Source organism: Corvus brachyrhynchos, unplaced genomic scaffold, assembly GCF_000691975.1.
Source record: "Corvus brachyrhynchos isolate BGI_N302 unplaced genomic scaffold, ASM69197v1 scaffold94, whole genome shotgun sequence".
Taxonomy (NCBI): Eukaryota; Metazoa; Chordata; class Aves; order Passeriformes; family Corvidae; genus Corvus; species Corvus brachyrhynchos.
Genome location: NW_008238330.1, coordinates 5,232,617 through 5,251,507, shown reverse-complemented (window position 1 = coordinate 5,251,507; position 18,891 = coordinate 5,232,617). Strand labels below are relative to the sequence as shown.

Sequence of the window (18,891 nt, the reverse complement as noted above, 5' to 3'; positions counted from 1 at the left end):
GCTCATTGTAAAACTAGTAAAGAAAAACAAAAACAGAATATGCTCAGTCAATACTTTCAGACTCCATGCTAGCATACTTCTTACATATTGATCCAGTTATAGGCGTATTATTACACTGCCCAGAACCTGCCATTCCAATAAAGTTTGCTAATACATTCTACTATGCTTTTCAAAACCAAAATTAGTCAGCTGGTTTTGCCCATCCCTGTAATAGCATAGACTTTTATGGGGGTTTGTGTGTGTAAATACAAAAATAGTTTAGGATAACTAAAAAAATGTATTAAAACCAGAGCAAAACTAGATCACTGCTGGAGATGAACTATTTATTTTTTAAAGCATAATTGTTTATTTTTATTTTAATTTTATTGCTCTCAGTTCCACACATTCCATTTGTACAGCTATCTCAGAGGTTGGGTTTTTTCCCTCTAATGAGCTATCAATAAACCAGCAAAAAATATTTCATACAGAAGCTGCAATTCACCTTCCAGAAGCCCAGATCAAAAAAAGCAACCTAAATACAGCTCTCCTTATTTTTCATGTATGCAGTAACAACATTTAAAACACCAATTTTATAAGGTGATTAAATACCACGGGAGAACAGATGAAAGAATTTCTCAGATAAAATGACTCATCTGGGTGCCTCAGCATCATTTACTCAGCTGTAATTAACAACTTATCCTGTTGCTCAGAAAAGCTTACATTTCAGACAGGAACAAAGAAGCATTTCACAGCTCTTGAAACAATCAGAATTCAAGCAACTTGCTGTCCTCGCTTCCGTAGTAAAATCTTCAAAAATGCACCTGTCAGCTACCATGTCTGCAAAGTTTATTATGATTTTTGATTCACATCTCATTGTATAAATAAAGTCCTTTCAATCCCTTAAACATTACCATACCTTTGTGCCTTCTTTTAAATTGGCTACAAGTTCCACAAAGTTGTCATTTGCTACAGCTAAGTTCTTCAAGACTTCTTCTCTTAAATTAGATTCGTTGTTTGATTGTTTCATCTTTGAAAAATCCTGATGTGCATTCTTAAAAGAAGAGAACAAATGAACAGTGCAAATAACGCAAGCTAGCTCCATGTAAGATTCTGTACGTTTCGTTTCCTTTTTCCTCTTATTCACTGCTTCTGTTTTTCCCAATACCTGCTTTTCCTCATCTCCCATCCACACTGGACTTCCATACTTGCTATCTGCCAAGTGCAGTGACCATTATAATGTATATTTCAGAACTGTACATATGTTAACTCACTGGCAGTAGGCATCACCAGTTAATTACCTGTTCTGTGGTGGGCTGCCTTTTAATAATTCTCAAGCTCATCCTGCAGACTGTCTTTCCAAGGCTATACTAATTAGGCTCTCTCCTGTACTAACTTCCATTGATATTCATAAAATCTTACTGAAAGTCAGTATTTTTGAGAAGCATTACTTCAAATTTGGTTGACATTGGCAAGCTATTAAAAGGACAAGGAAGAGGAAAACTTACAGAAGGATCACTTATTTATTTACATGTCATTTCTTTCAGGAAAATAAAAAAGCAAACTTAAAAAGACTGTTTCAACTGCCAGAAGCCAACAAACTTGAACTCCAGGACATTCAAACATTAAAGCAATAACCATCAAGATTTTTTAACTTTCTTGTGCTGAAAAAATATCCTAATATAAAATCCTTGCTAAACATGGTGTATATGGTCATTTAAGAAATTTTTTTTTCCCTACTGGAAAAAGTCTCCACCATTACTCAAGCTGCTATTGTCTTTTCTCCAAGCACTAAGACTTCCTCTTCTGTCAGATGTTTCAGGTGCCTGCCTCTGACAAATTAAGACTGAATTTATAAATAAAGTTTGGGAAATTCTATTAAGATTTACTTCAATGAGCTTTGCACATGCTGGAAGCCAAGCACATTGTAAAGAGCAATTAGGAATAAACCAAGCTGTACTTCAGAGACCCAAAATGTCTTCTAGTAGACAGTAAGGGCAGGTCTCCTGTCATCCCAAAAAGAATTAAAATGGAATGAGGGGAAAAAAACAAAACAAACCCAAAACCTTCTTAACACACCACTTAAGCTTCTTTCAAGGACAAAACCATCTGCAGAATTGTGCCAAGAAAAGGTCCAAGAGAAAGTACACTGGAGCTGTGGGAGAATCTGCTAAACATTCACATTTCTTTCCAGTGAACACAAAGACATCTCTGTATTTTTCAGTGATCAAGGAATAAAGGAATATCAACTGACATATGACAGAATAACAAGCAAAATAGACTAGAAAGCAAAGTGAGACTTCTAAAGCACTAGAGAGGTGGAAGTATCATTCCTCTCAGTTTAAGAGAAAGGAAAACATGCAAAGTGTTGTACCTGAATGTTTTTGAGAAGTTCTTCCTGCTTTTTTAGGGACTCCTGCACTTTCTGTGTGTAACTTCCATAAATTCTGTCCAACTCAGTCACAGAGATAGCCTCCTCATTTATAGCACCATCCTGTGCAAGTGCAGTCAGGAATTTGCTTGTCATGTCAAAATTTACAGATTTCAGGTCACTTTCCAGTTGTTCTCTCTCCTTCTTAACTTCATCCAGATTGGCCAGCAAAGTTCTTAAGACATTAACAACCTAGGCAACATAAATGTCCTAAGTCAGCAGGTTTAGAGGAACTATTGGGAAAGTATAATTTATTAATAACTTGTTTCCATCTTGCACTCCTCACTGATGCTGACATTTCTGTATGAGTGAGAAACCTGGACAAAATCTGACCAAAGAAAGATCTTCAAGCATTTCTCAATCTATATTATATTCTACAGGTTTGCTTTTGCTAATAAGACTGAATTACTGCAAAATGTTTGGGTTTTTTTAAGCTGATCAGATACCTTCCAATAGGATATTCTAAAATGGCAGCAAAAACCACTGACTTCAAATAATTTCTATGAGAAAAATAATAGTATTTCTGTAGATGAGCCATTAACTTCTTGGAAAGCAAATTGGTGTAATTGCCTAATACTTTAAAATACTGAGCCACATCTTATTTTGTCCGAAGAACCCACTCACTTCCCTAAATAATAAAAATATTCAAAGATTGCTCCTTTTATAATAGTCAGTCTTGCTGTCCATGGTGATTGACTTTGTTCACATTAAATGTAACAAACTATACTCAAAAAGATTTTAAACATAAAGGCAACTTCTTTCCAAATGCTACTTACATCTTGTATGAATTCGGACAGAAACACCAGCAGCTAAGGATCAGCTTCCACACCAATTCACATAAGTTTACTTTGTTAGACAACTAGCACTTCTAGTCAAAATAGAGACAGATTTCACTGCTTTACCTCACTTCCCTGTAATGTTTTTGCTGGGTTGGCAGAAGGAATGGCTGCGTTGAGCTCTGCCTCTGGCTTACACAGAAGTGCAATCGTATCCCGGTGAGTCTGATAGCGCTCTTTCACCTGCCCATCTGCTTGCATAGCTTTATTCAAAATATTATGGTAATTGGCTCCCTCTGGGGGCAGGAGGAAAAAAAGGGAGTTTATATAATTTCAAAGCTTGTTTCATCCAAGTCTTGCACCTGAGCTGTTTTTGTGCATTTCAGCAAGTCATCATACATTTTTATGAGCCTGCACAATACGTAAGACTTTTATATAAAACTTAAACTTCTACGTTATGTTTAAAATAGTGCATAAACTAGGCTCCTATATTAATTCTGCAGTGAAGCATACAAAGGCATATGAATGAACACTGGTTTGAGCTACTCTGCAGATTTAAACCTCTGTAACTCTGCAAGACTGAGTCAGTGGTTATCGGTCCCTTGTTAGTTCCAAAAAACAACACATTTTATGCACACAGAAAACATGCTATAGTGCTAGTCTTAAGTAGTTTGACTAACTGCTGGGGGAAAAAATAAACAAACCACCAAATTAAAGAGAAAACACATTGATGGTAAAAAAAAAAAAGATGTCAACAAAGAAAAATACACTGAAGTATTTAAGAGGCAACTGCAATCAGATCCTTAGGAGGGTAGCCATTTTTCACTCCATTTGCTTTCTGAAACTTTAGCATTCACGTACACACCAAGGGTGCAAAAGCAGCAGCAAATTCCCTGCTGTCACATCCTCTCAGCTTCAAATAACAGTGCAGACTGCAACCAGGATATTTTGGCATAACCTCCCTCAAACTGAATTTGTGTATTTATAGATAATATCAGAGCACTGAAAACTACTTTAATTTACACTATGGACACCTTTAGAACCCAAAGCATGAAACATGGACTTTACCTGCCCTCAAAGGCTTATAGAGTTCATTGGATGGTGTTCTCTGCCAGCGTTCCTTGAATTTTGTTCGTAGGTCATTGTCTGTAGTTTCTTCTTCATCTAATAATCTCAGAGACTGCAGGAGTAAAATGTTACATGCATTATAAGCTGTTTTAAACATAAAGTAGCTTCAAAATAGGCAGTTGGTGTAGAAAACAGAAACTGCCTATACATCCTTTATAAATTTAATTTGACAAATAAAAAACAGGCATGAAATGGACAAATCACCCAAATTTCTTTAGAATGTTTTCCCAATGCTTCCCCCTCTCCACCAACAATTTTAAAAAAGAAAATATTTGTAAGGAAACATCCACATGTGACAGCACAGTTTTTGTATGGGCTGAACACTTTAATAGCGTATTTTGAAAGTGCTATTAAAGTTACAAGCATGTGAATAATTGTGCATTTTTTCTATTGCCATTTAAAGCGAAGCATCCAGTGGAGATTTTTTAAAGACTGTTTTAGTATAGTGGGTTTTGGGCTTACTTCATCTAAAATTTCTTTGTTCCTTTGCAGCAGTTCAGGCAGATCTTTAATCAGCTGATCAACAGTCTGAATTCCCCCCTGTTCAATCACAGACTTAGACTTGTTCAAAATAGACTGAGGAACAGTATCCCCAGACACATCTTCGATAGCAGCAGGAAGGTTGAGGGAAGCCAACACACTGAAAAAGTCAACGTGTTAAATAAACAACTTTTTTCCTGAAAATAGCACTTCTATCCAAACAAACAATCACACAGTCAATTAAAATGGAAATGGTGTGCAATGTATGCCTGAACTGAAATTTCAAACTGAAAACACTAAATATATTCCTGGCGTACACCTCACTAACAATGTATTTCAAAGCTCCTAAAAAGCTAAAGAAATCCTAGTCTTTTAGCACTTACAAAACATGGCAAACATTTTAGGTAGTGACTGGTAGACAGGAGAAACAACTGCCTTAAGTTACATTGTTATCTCTCAGATTGGTGTAATTTTTTTATAGTTAGTTATTTTAAACAACAATTTATTTTTTTTAAATGACCATTGGAATATGAAAATCCTTGTAGATTAATGGTGCTGGAACCTTTTCTGAGCAAGTGTTGGACTCCTAAAAAATGAGTAAAGATGAAGTAAAAATAAATACTACTTGTTCTTAATAAGCTTTCATTTTTAACACCTACAGAAAAGTAGTTCTAAATCTCCCTGTTATGGTTTCAGTTTGCCAGCCTACCATACAGTAATGAAAAAACACTGCTATAATCTGGATATCTGCAGGCTGCAAGGCACCCAGGGCTTACAGGCTGTGCACATCTTGAGAAACTTAACAAGAAGCCATATTTACCCATTTGCCAGATTTGTGGCTTCTCTCATCTGGGCTATTGACCTGTTTACCAGATCTGCCTTCCTCTGGTTATAAACGCTCACAGATTGCTGCACTTGCAATGGAACCATCTTCTCAAACAGGTCTGCAATTAAAGTAGTATAAATTACACAAGTTGCACTATGAAAGTAAAAGCACACAAACATCTTAACAGCTTTTTTATACAGGTTGTACTACAGAGACTGACCTAAACAGTTTAAGTGACTGTCCTCCTCAAGATGTCTTAAAAACAAAAATCTATTTTTAAAGGCCTTTAGATTTCAGTTTTTATGGCTGAAATTGAGTTAGAAATAATTTAAAAGACAATATATTTAAACCAATTGTAGGGTTAAAAATCAGATTTGCCTTAAGGCTTCATTTCTAATTTTGTTTCTTTAAAGGAAAAATATGAGAAAGGTAAGAGAATAATTTTTTCACAACTCATCTGTACAGCCAACAAAGTAAAATTTTTCAACTTTATGGGAGACCAGCAACTAGGTTAGTCCATATTGTATAACTTGGTACTGTCCCCTACAGAACTGTTCCTTCTGAAATTAAAAAGATTCGTTTAATATAGAAAATACAATTACTGAGAAAATCTTAAATCTTTAAGAGAATTGTACATTTCAGGCAAGAATTTTCAACCTGTGCTTTATTACACTTACCATCAAGAACAACAACAACAAACTGGAGAAGAAAAACAGCAGTTTCAAAAACACTGCTATACACGCAATACAATGGAAAAAGTAAATGTTTATTTTTGCATGGTACAAATGAACCTTGTCAGCCATGTGTTTCACAAGATAACAATTGCCCTGTGCACTCCACACGCTTCGCTTACCAGTGAATTTCTGACTGAGTGGAACAACAACAGGAGTAGACTTCACAAGACTGGCTTTTCCAATGGCCTCCAAATCTTTCAGGTCAGGAACCCGGTCATGGTAAATGAAGTCATTGTCTTTTTTGGCAGCTGCAAGTGCACGGTTGATTTTGTCAACCAGATCTTTAACATTTATATATTCATCATAGCGAGATGCCACCGTTTTGACCAAATCTGCTGCATGCTAAAAAAATTTAAAATACAGTTAAAATAATAACTTTTCTTTCTCCCTTTCATATATTCTGAAGAAAACAGATAGGCATACAAAAAGAAGTTTCAAGCTTCATCCTGCATAAAGTTGATAAATGCATAATGGTAACTTTCAAGATGTCAACACGATCATCTTATAGTCTGTCAACTTTCCTGCATATCAATAGATACAGAGTGTACATGGATCTTCACAATCAGTTGAAGCAGCATTTCACATATCTCTTTTCCAAAAGATATGGGGACTTGAAGGAAGTAGTTCATTTTAGCCTTTTTTGTTCTCTGCTGTACTTAAAACATGAGATGACACTATTCATTACAACATCTGTATCTGAGTCCCTCTAGAAACCAGATATAGGAGGGAAAAAACTATAAAGACTAAAAGAGAAATGTGTGCACAATTTTTAAAAATTACTCATATTTAAAGCAGGATATCAGCAAAAGAACTAGGTATAGATCAGGTCAAATTTTAATGTTTGGGGGATTTTTAACAACATCATGTAGGAAAATTTAGTAACAAATCTGTCATATTAGCTGTACTGAGATATGAAGCCTATGCAAACATAAACATAGATTTAACGTATCAAGCAGTATCAAATTGCCCAAAAATCACTAAAATATGTCTTTATAAAAGTTACAGAGGTACCTTTCATTTTTCCAGCTGATAATTTGATTCATGTGATAAACATGCTCAGCATTTTCCGAATACATTTCATTCTTAGTTATTTGGATTTCAGAACTCCAACCCAGCTTTTCAGGATTAAAAGTTTTTCCACATTTTTCAGAGAAGAAAGTTACTCACCTGTAACCTCCCAATTTCTTCACCAAATTTCTTCTGTTGTTTTGCCAGGATAGATTGATGGTATTCTGCATTGGCCTGCATAATGCAGTGCTTTGCTGCCAGAACAGGAAACACCTCCTGGAAATAAAAATACTGACCAGGGGAAAGTCCAACCACATTAACCACCACAGACAACATGGGATGCAGGAAGAAAAAGGAAGAAGAAAAGGAAATTAGAATCACCCAATTAATAGTTTAGATAGGTTAAAACATTAGAGGTAAACGTCAGAGACCATGTGGCTTTGCATGGATTGAATCTTATTTTTAATCTGCTGTTGCAAAATTCTTGGTGCCAATTATTTTAGATGAACTATGATTTAAATTCAAGCCATGAAGTCACAACATTTACTTCAAAGATTAGAAATGCATGCATGTATTAGAAAGGACAGTCGCAAGAACACACTCAAATACCCCCAAGACAAAGCCAAGACAGTGTTCTTAAGAAATGGAGGTGGGTCGAAGGATAGGTCTTCTAGGGTTTTTGTGGTTTGATTGTTTTATAATTAAACGAAGTAATTACACTTAAAACAGCAGGCAACAGGCCCATCAAGAAAGTAACTACAATTATGAAAGAAATGAGCAAAGAAAGAAGACCAGTAACTATTGACATGGAAAGCAACTTAAAAGTCATTTTTAGCCTTTTGATATAAATGCACTTATCTTTGCAGGAGTACCAACCAAGACATGAAGAAAACATTACGCTGCAGCACACAGTACAGACATGGTCTTAGATCAAGGATTTGGCCTTACTGTTTTATTTCTTAAATCAAGGAGCACTGGAAAACCAGAGTGATGTTTTAAAGACCTCAGTATACAAAGACCTGCTTCTTCACATTTGTGCAAACTTGCTGTTCCCCCAGAGATAAAAAAATAAAATTTAAAAAAAAGGGTAAATTTGGAAGACAAAGCTGTCTGGAAGGCCTTGCAACTGCAGTTCGACGCATCCAATCAACCTCGATGTCACACTCCTAAACATGTAACTGTTCTCAGAGCTGGTGTCAACCAGCAAACCTTATTATGTTCTTTCAAATAATCACTTGACACACTACTTTGCAAATGGAACAAGGAGCAGATCTACAGCTTAGAAAGGTACACAACAACAAAAGATAAAGCAATGGCTTTATTATATCTCACTGCATGTCAAAAATCATAATGAACGTAACACCTACGTAAGAAACATTCAAGGAACATGAGAAAGATCTTTCTACCTCTTCCAAAACCAACAGCCTTCAAATGAAGAGTCAAGATTAAATTGGGATATTTTACAAGTATCATGGATTGTTTTGGGGTAGCGCAAGAGAAGGCAGGCAGAAGGACAGAAGACACACACTGACTTCCAGTCATGTTTTTCACTAACAGGTGAGTGAACAGTACCTCTGTACTCATGCTGTACTCAACATGAGAGCAAATTTCACATGAAAACACTGAAACTAGAAGCCAATTAGGCCCAAATAGAACGTGTTAGCTTGAAAACACATTTAGTAAGGCATTAAGTTCTAAGAATGCATCCCTAAATAACACCATAAACATTTCAAGTTCACTTTAATGAAATGCATTACAAATAAATGCACTTCATGTAATAAGATTTCACTTATTAAAAAAACCCACACTCTTCTGCCCCTTTGATTCTTCACTGTTTTTCAAAGTACAGCTTCATTCTCCTTAAAAGCAGCAATATGCCAACTTCTCTTGAGGACATATATTTTAAATGTATTTCATTAGGTACACTGTAAATAATAACAGTTATTCACAATAACAACAAATCCCACATTATTTCCATGAGTTACTAACCTTGGGCAAAGTATCTTTATACTGGCACTGCTTGTAAGCATCACCATAGTAATCTGCAGCTTGATTTGCTAGTTTGGCTATGATACCATCTTTCATTTTATCTGTGGGGAGCAGGAGAAAAAACAAAGAACAATTAAGATCATCATCTGTTTTTACAACTGAACAGGTGATTATTTCATCTTCAAACAGCAATAACTGCATTTTAAGGGTACAGCTTTACATGACAGCTCAAAGGTAGGATCCCATTCTTCCCTCTTGACATCCAGCAGCAGTTTCCAGAATTTCTACTTCAATCATGACACCAAAGGTTATGTCAGTTGTACAAGAAATCTTTTGGCAGATGCAAGCATTTATGCAGGATTAAGAGTGATGCTTTACCTCAAACCAATGGCAAGCTGCCAATAAAAACCACAACAATCCCACTCACAACTCTGGCAGCTTGCTCCCAGCCCTTCCCTGTGCCAGCACAAGCACTTGTTCCTAACCCAGTTCCATGTCAGGACTCTGAAAAACTGCAACAGAGGAGAAGGGACTGGTCCTTTCCATTGCAGCCCACACCACTGTTAGTTTACAGCAAATATAGAAACACCATTCCTAGACATAAATAACCACAGTTCCTCAAAGCCATATCCACTACTTCCTATCAGTGTATGTACCTATCTGCAGTGGTATCCCCTGCCTCACATCCTCACCCTGTTCCTGAAGCCAAAACTGCTAGAATAGGAACATTCTTCAACTCTCTATCTCCTTTTATAAAGGACATATGCACTACTGGTAGTGCAGGCCAGGGATTATCTTTAGCTCCTTTTATAAAGGAGGTAACCTCCCGCCTGCACTAGCAATTCAGCCTTCCAAGAGAAGGCAGGCAATCAATGCAAACACTGGCTGTCCGCTCTAAATAGCTGCCCTGACAAACAAGCACCCTCTGACTCAGGTGACTCTTAGGTGCTGACACAGTGGTAAGCATGATATGGACTATGGCGAGATCAGGAATTTTGCAGAGCATGCTTAACCGCCAAAATTCAACCAAAGAATTCCCAAGTGGTCTGCTCATACCAGCATATTCACATATCAATCTACAACATTTCAGACATGAGCTGTGACGTAATCTATTTAGCTTCTATGAGGTAAACATGTTTGAGGTATGCCAGAAAGATCTTTTCACTGTGGAACAGGATTTAGAGGACGAACTGGGAGAAAGGAGCTTATGAGATCTATCACCTTACTTCTTTCCTAGAATGTTCCTGTCTGATGCACTACATATTTAAGAAAACCAAATCACACAAAAAACCTAAATAACTTTTCTTTCTAGCCCCACCAAGTGTGCAGTAGTTGCATCTTCCTTCCTACAGCTGGAGCATTAGGAAAGGAAAAAATACTGGCGTATTAACTACATTTCCATTAAAAAAGAAAATGTTAGAGGAGAATCATTTGTCCATGCAGACAACTCAGAACATCTTTCACCACCAGAAGCTTTAGTTTTTAATCAGGTATCTTTAAAATATTGCAGCTACAATGCAAGCCTTGATTCAGAACAGCAAACGTGCAGACTTAAAGACACTTAAAGTAAGCATTAGGAAAGGCTCAGAAAGTAAAGAACTGGTCTGTAGCTATGTAATGAAGTTAGATGTGACTGACCAACTGGGCTTTTGCCAAACACTCGTGCTTTCTTTCAACTTATAAATAAACTCAGTTCTATCAGAAATATCATTACAGCTGGTAAGCTGAAAAATAGACTATCTCACATGAGAGAAAACCCAGAAAATTCCAAGTAAGGTAAATAGCCAATGCAGCAAGAAGCTTAATTTCTATTTTGAGATCTAACTTTGAAGGATTTGAGCTTGAAAAACAGGTTTTTGAAATTAATCATGTTGTCAAACATGATTCTTCACAAAATATCTTTCCCCCCATGGAAAAGAACCTAAATCCAGCAAAATCTACAGCCTTCATTATCAGATGATTATGAACCTTATTGACCTTCAAACACTGTCAGACTTGTGGTCTTAGGAGTAATCACAAGAATCTTCAGTTCATTGGGCACATCTGGGGTTTGGATTAGCCTTGTTTTGTCTTTTTCATGTTTTGGAAAAGAAGAAATTGAGAAAGTGACAATCTATTTGTCATGCAAAATGAGGGAAGCACCTGCTCTGTTCCTGAAGGAAACATTTCAGGCATTTGTTACACAAATTTATTTCAAAGCAATGTCCAAACAGCCAGAGACTAAAATACTGCTACCAGCATGATAAAGAACAAACATAATTTATCAGCTGGCTGAAGGACAACAGTTTCTTGTTGAGATTCTCCTAAAGGCAGAAAGGCTACAAGAATTTTCAGGGATCTTCCCTGGGAAGACAAGAAACATCCCAAGTAAGATAACCCATGTCTTCCTCCAAAGTATTCCAAATTATGTCAGGAGAAAGAGCCATTTGTGGGCAATCACATAAGACCTCTATGTCCTCAGTTCTACTTTTAGATATCTCTAACTTCTAGATGCACAACTTTTTCTGAACAAAGAGAGAAGAGCAAAAGAGGAAGAAATTTTGTATCAAAGATAGTACCATCCCACAGAAAATTTCTTTGAAGCATAAGTTCTCTAATAGCTGTATTAAGATAGCTAAACTTTGAATGAGTATTTCACAATCAACCCTTAACAACTCCTGAAGTAATTTTTTGTTCTACCTGCAAAATTTCCTTCTCCAAGATCAACTGGGCATTCTAAAAGACTTGGTCAAAGAGTTCCTCTGTTAAAAGCAGGAACAACAAAACAGAATTTGTTTCCCTTCAACTCTTAGGAAATTTCCTTTGTTTCTAGCACAGTCATTTCTTTCTAAATTCTCATGAAATCACTCCCTAGACAGAGAAGGGAAGGCGTACTTGCACAATCCCTTATGCACCGTTTTTAGTACTCTCAGTTCTTTCAGAGAATGTCTTTTGTTTTCAAGAGGGGAGTGGAAAAAATATAATTCAGCAATATCCTTTGTAAAGATGAAGGAAGACTATTGGTTTTGGACCTAAAAAGGCCGATAGGAGAACTGCATTGTCAGGTGAACCTTAAACAAATTCTTACAGGACATCTGTATTTTGTGTTTAATGACCAGCAAGGAGCAAGGGGAGAATCATTAAAGGCAAACATAAAAACTTCTGAAACACCCTTTACAGGCTCTTAGTAACTTAAAACATGTCTAAGTTTTTGTGGAAGTTGTAACATAGACTTAAATATACAAGCCAAAAACTAAAATATACCTCTTGTCGCTTTTAAAAAAAAGACTTCTTGGGCTTGAGCCAGCATAATAAGACTGAGAGTCCCAACTGTGTCTGGAGAGATGTCCACTGTAGGTTCTCGATTCAAGGCTGACAAAACCGTGTCTTTAATGTGTTGAAAAGCACCACTAGCAAACTAAGTAAAACAAAATAATTTATTATCATCCATTGTTTTCATACACATTTTCTCACTAACAAATATAATATACATAAAAGTACAAAAAAAGTTTCTTTGGTGCATGGTCTCCCATTTATTGTTTAGCCACTAAACACAACTCCTTGTGACCTCTTGTTCTTGTAGCCACTTACAATGAGACACTTACCATGACAGACCGTAAATAATGGTATACTGGTTACACCTAACATCCTAAGATTTTAATGCATTCCAGAAAGAAGAAAGGAATTATTACTGTATAACTTGTGAAAACTGAAATTTATACTAGCTAAAATTTTTAAATCTTAAGCTGAAGGTTTAGTTACCAACTCACTTGAGGAAAGGAGTATGGGGAACTCTGTAGAGTTAAATCCTCCAAATCTGATAAACAAGTATGAGACAAGATCAGGTACACAGCCAATCCATCTTTGCAGTTCAGAGCAGGAAAGTATGTACATATATACATTTATTTTTATATATATATATATATGTATATAGCTTTAAAATTGAGAGATACTTGTTTGATGTTTGAAGAATACAAATTCTAAATTTGTAAGCAGAAGCAGGGAGCCTCTGTACCTGATAGTGCTTAGCTGCAGCTTTTAGTCCTTCATCGTTATCCAGATTCTGTTCTGCTGCAATCTGGCTTGCCAATGCTCCACAGTTGAACAAAACACAGGTCTTCTCATATCCCAAACTTGCCAGAGCTGCAGGCAAGACAAACAGTTAGCCAGACTGTTAAGAAAATAAACTTCAGTTCTCTAGCATCCTACAGATGAGATGATTATCACTAAATGTGTTAACAGTTTCAAGTGAAAAACAAACAAACAAACCCCCGATCTTACTGAACTTTTCAAGTCAAAGTTGTGTTCATTCTGAAGGTTTCACAAAGTCTAATTTAGTACTACCACGAAATGTTTCCATGTGAGAAACTACAGAAAGCGACACAAAGCATGAAAGCAACAGCATGAAAATGTATACAAAATAATTTCAAAGTCTTTCTAACTCGAGTGCGGCTCTTTGGCTCTTGAAGCATTACCGAGAGGTCATCTTAAATATGAACTTGCACACATTAATCACTTTGCAATAACTGACCACTTACAAAGACTTTTACATGTTCCGTTTTCTATCTATTGAAATATAGGGAATTTTTCACTTTTAAAGCTATTGTTTCAGGCTTAAAATGCTGACAAATATCTTCATTATACATGTACTGAAACAGTTAGGGATTTACTTAATTAAAACTTGAGCTCGCTAGACAACAGCGCAGAATGTCCAGAAGCGACTCCTGCAGTACTTCATAGCTCCAGAGGATGGAGCCCACACTTCTAGAACCAGAAATACCTGAACAGGAACCATTTTGATTATTAATTGCTTTCAAAAGGTTATTTGCCCTACGCAAGTGCTTGAAAAAAACAAATACTGCAGATACTAGTCTCATACTAGTATCAAAAAGTGTCTAGACAGTCCTCTTGGAGAACACAGAGTGACAACTAGTGAATTTTTAATTTCACAAACCCAGGTACAGATATCCTTAAAACATGAAGGCACTAAAGGTGTATATTTGTTTCATTTCACTGACAATCAGCCTCCTTAAACAGCTACATATTTATCTAACACATCTCTGAAGCTTGTATGTTAGTGCTCACTAACCTGCACTAAGTTTTCAGACAAGCCAGCCTAAATCTAACATGCCCTTTTTCCCATTTGTTTCCAAGTGAATTACACTGTCACAGTCACTATTTTATCAAGAGAATATTAATTTATCTAGATAATCTCCCTTCTGTAAGTTTATTTTCCAGAATTTTTCTAAAAATAAGATCTTGAACTCAGACAAAAGTTGTTTAGTCTTTGAAAAGACTAAAACACAAGATGGGAAAGAAAATATGGCTTTAAAGCTTCTGAAGTGCAAAATTACTCTATACTCTGGACTGCACCTCAAGTGTGATTTACAGCAATACAGACTTTCTACAGACTCATCTGTTTATGGCACTACCAATTAACTTAGTCAACATATTTCAGATTACATGCCATGCTGTGAACTCAAGTCACTTTTCAAGCAGTCACTTGAAAGCAGTACCTGTCAGCTACCACTGTGATACAGACTTGGGATCCAGGGGAAGGTGGGAAGAAAACAGTTCGGCACCACAGCAAGAGCCAGAACTCTCAAGTTGCATCCCTGCATCTTGTTGCCACGGAAGTCTCAGGAGTTTTACACTGAATTTCTATCTGGAGACTTCTCTTAGCAGTCAAGAGAAATTTTGCTCCCTTGATTATTGATAGCTTTGCTTTACACTCAGAAACCTCACCACCAATTCTGATCTCCTTTTGTTAATGTCTTTCCACCAGGATCTGCTTTAAAGTTTCAAAATGACCCTTATCCCATTGCTTGTTAACTGAGCATTACTCACATCTCAGTTAAGAACTTCTTTGGTATTTGACACGGACTGTTGCATAAATCTCTGGTCATCTACTGCACAGATTATTTAGGCTAGTATATAATTACCCTGCAGACAAGCAAGCTTCCTCAAGCTGCAGTAACACCATATTTATTCAAATTCTTACAGTAATCATCATTGTTATGGTTACTGGTTTTTTTCCTCACAATTATTACAGATCTCTGGTGATTCACAGACTATGTTTACATCAACTAAATATTCTGAACCTTACTATGAAACTGATTCAATCCTCATTAAATGTTAGCCCAAAGAAGAAAGAACCAACCAAATTCTGAGAGAAAAAAAAAAAAACCAGAGATCTTCAGGAAGGTCTCCAATTACCCAGGACTTCTTATAACAGTTGGAACAGAAAGCAAGGATCATCTGAGCATGCATAGGTATGTGGTATATTGTTACACATATAGTTATATACATACATACACATGTTGTATATATACATAACAATCACAGCTGTTAGCATGTGTATTCAGAACACACAAAACTGCAAAGACTTCCAGTAGTTGCTAAGAGGAGTTGCTGCTGTATAAAGGCAGCAAAAACTTCCATAAAAACACAGTAAGGTTCAAACATTTTCTTCAGGCTTTGTCTGGAACTTCAAAATTGCAATGGTCATCTTGCAATACTAATCATGATGAACATTTAGGTACAAATAGAAATACTGAAGAGTGATGTCACACAACTGAACCGCAGCTCACTTACTCAAAAGGATTTAGTCTTACTTCTCTATTGGCAAGTGTCCCAAATCCATTTCATGACCCTGATTTTGTAGTGCAGACTTGTCCCTATATGACTAAAACAAATCAGACTCATTATGTTTTCAGGGAAAAAATACAATTTTTTTTCTTTTCAAGTGTTCAAATCTGTAGGAAAATGTTTTTAAAAGAAGTGATAGAAGGGTAATTTCTGAGCACAGGCAAATAATTCTATTCTCTTGAACAAAATGTGGTATCAAGACTAGGTTACTGAAGCCAGCTACCATCACTCCACTTCTGGAGGGGACTCACTCATAAGCACACTTCATAATGATCTTACTCATTTAGAACAGGAAGAGCTGCATCACCCAAAATCTACTGAATCTTAATAGAGTTACTCCCAGAAAAAGTCTGAGAAGCAGATAGTACAACTACTATCAGACTGCGCATCTATTTGGGCCTCTGGAAATCTAATATTAAATCTCAATTTTATAAAAATTCTTTGCATGGTGCTCATTTGTTCATTATCAATGTTGAAGTGATTAATTTGTTACCAATATAGTTGAACTCATTTGAAAGCTGTGTTGAGAATGCTAGAAAGACTATTAATTCCACTATGTAAAAATATTCTCAAGGTTTAGTATCATTAATACTTGGTTTTTTGGTACATTCACATACCCAGTTTGGCAGATCCTCCAAAAAGTGATCCTTTATCAAAAGCATCTTTCCACGTAAATGTTACACAGACCTGGAAGTTGTGAAAAAGAAAGATCTTTATTCCTAAAATCAAATATGAAATCATCTTAAAATATCCCAAATTTATGGATTTAGCCCTTATATTCTAATTTCATAAGGTCTTTCATTCACTTGCAACATTACAAACATTCTCAAAGTTTCAGGAAATCAACAGGTATTCAAAACAAAAATTATTCTACCTTTTTACCTTCCTGTTAGGTTGCTCAAAACATTTCAAGTAGACAAGACAGAAATTCTCAGAATTATCTTTCAGCTCTGTTCCTATTCTGAGCACCAGATAAATTTGTTTCCAAACAAGATACTCCTCTCCCAGTACGTCTGATGGGTTGGTGTAATCAGATTTTAATTAAACCACCCAACCAGGCAGTTTCCAATGTGCCAAATTACCAGCGTATTCAGATCTGTTCTGCAACACCAAAATCCACTCATTGTTATGAGTGAATTCAATAGCAGCATTATCAGGAATACCCTCAGGAAAGAGAATGCAGCTAGAAACAGTGTGTTTTATTCATACTTCCAGCATATACTTCAGAGGCAATGCAAATACTTCACAGAATCTGCTTTCAGGTTCCACAATTTGATTCCTTATTCAGCTGATCAAGTAATTGTAGGCAACTGGTATCAAACCAGAAAAGATGGCAGACTTCCTCAGTTTGAAGTGCTTGGAGAGAATTACGTCAGAAAGAGCAACAGTACTGCTTGATAGTGTATTTTCCTCTAGCAGCAATGCTAGTGCAGGGTGTTCTGGTCCCCAGCTGCATTGCTGCTTCCACTGACTACTTCTTCCCTTGAGTGGAACAGTTTATAGACATGCAAATCTTGCTAAGTTTTCCAGTTTTCCTTGTCTCAAAGTCTATAGATTACCATAGCAAAACACTTGCTCACTGAAAACCAATGTTCTTGGCTGCAAGTGAATGCAGCTACACACAAAACTCACTTAGAAGTTAGATTAAAATTACGTATAACCTGTCAGACTGAAAGAAATTTTTCCTTTTAATCATAATATTACCATTTAACTATGATCTGATGATTTGATAAAGAAATATAAATTCTGTAATATTTGTAAACACATTGAAAGAAAACCCACACCTTTTCCCAACAAAACACAGGAGCCTACAGATCTATTCCAGTCTCTACCTGCAGAAGCGTTCAATAGATACAGCTGAATTTCTCTGAAGAAACATGATTCTAAAGAAATATGGTAGGGAAAAAACCCCAAACCCTAATGGACACCATACCTATACAAAAACTATGTCATGCAGAGGCAGGAATAAAGCGATAAGCTCTTAAATGGATTATTCTGTTAACTGTTGTGAATGAAACATCTGTCCTGCTTCAAAAAACAAAGATCGTATTCCATCCATTTCTTTAGGTTTTCCCATAAAAATCATGAATTTAAAAGCCTTTAAAACACAGTATGAAATAGACTTCTTGGAAAGCAGAGAGTTGAAGAGGAATCAGCACAGGCCAACTCCTTCTGCCCTAGACCACAGTGATCACTAGCCAAAACCAAAATGTTTCTCAAGCTGTAAAACAAAGAAAACTATGGCCACTAGAGGTGAAGTGTCAGCATAGACTGTATGTGAGCACCGACTAGAAAATGCACAGAGATTAGGAAAATAAGGCTCAAAGAGATTAGATGTCTTGTTCAATAAAAGTACTCAGTAGACGATTAGGTACAGGCTTGGAAGTCATACATTGTAGGTGCCAGGATTCAGTTTACTGGTTTGGTAAGTTTTCTCACCTGATTTTCAGAGAATGGAAACTTTGGTTCAATGGAACACAGCTGATCATAGTATCTACAAAAAAAAAAAAAAAAAGGAAAGGAACACAGAGATATTAGACAAATGAAATTAATAATTTTTGTTTATTAAACTGTCCTGTAAGGCAGGGAAAAGGGCACAAAAATCCTACACACAAGTAGGTTGCGAAGCTCATTTGTAGCAATGAAGGATCTGCAGGACAGACAGAATTTCTATGTAAAGGAATTTTTTCAGTAGAGGAACAAGTTCAACAGGAGGTAGCTTTTCACAGAAAACATGGGAACCCTGTCTCAATCAGAAGTAAAACAGTATCACAGACAAAGCTGATCCAGACATCACTACCTAGTGGATTAGAAAAGAGTATCATGCAAAGGAGTCCCTGTATACATACCGGCAGACAATGAATACATTAAGTCACGCTGCAAAAGTAAATTAAGTACAGCATTTAACATAATATT

General features: G+C 36.3%; 1 protein-coding gene across 1 annotated transcript in view; it reads right to left on the bottom strand.

The window, feature by feature from the left end:
* PDCD6IP (programmed cell death 6 interacting protein) overlaps positions 1-18,486 on the bottom strand; it is a gene marked incomplete at its 5' end in the record, with an annotated part of 24,073 nt that extends 5,587 nt beyond the window's left edge. The window contains 14 exons of the mRNA XM_017734594.1: positions 3-13; positions 896-1,030; positions 2,351-2,599; positions 3,310-3,479; positions 4,252-4,363; positions 4,774-4,951; positions 5,612-5,735; positions 6,471-6,693; positions 7,519-7,635; positions 9,349-9,449; positions 12,592-12,745; positions 13,343-13,470; positions 16,593-16,662; positions 18,415-18,486. Coding sequence (XP_017590083.1) covers positions 3-13; positions 896-1,030; positions 2,351-2,599; positions 3,310-3,479; positions 4,252-4,363; positions 4,774-4,951; positions 5,612-5,735; positions 6,471-6,693; positions 7,519-7,635; positions 9,349-9,449; positions 12,592-12,745; positions 13,343-13,470; positions 16,593-16,662; positions 18,415-18,486 — 1,844 coding nt within the window. The remainder of the gene's footprint in view (positions 1-2; positions 14-895; positions 1,031-2,350; positions 2,600-3,309; positions 3,480-4,251; positions 4,364-4,773; positions 4,952-5,611; positions 5,736-6,470; positions 6,694-7,518; positions 7,636-9,348; positions 9,450-12,591; positions 12,746-13,342; positions 13,471-16,592; positions 16,663-18,414) is intronic.
* Between the last annotated feature and the right edge of the window lie 405 nt (positions 18,487-18,891).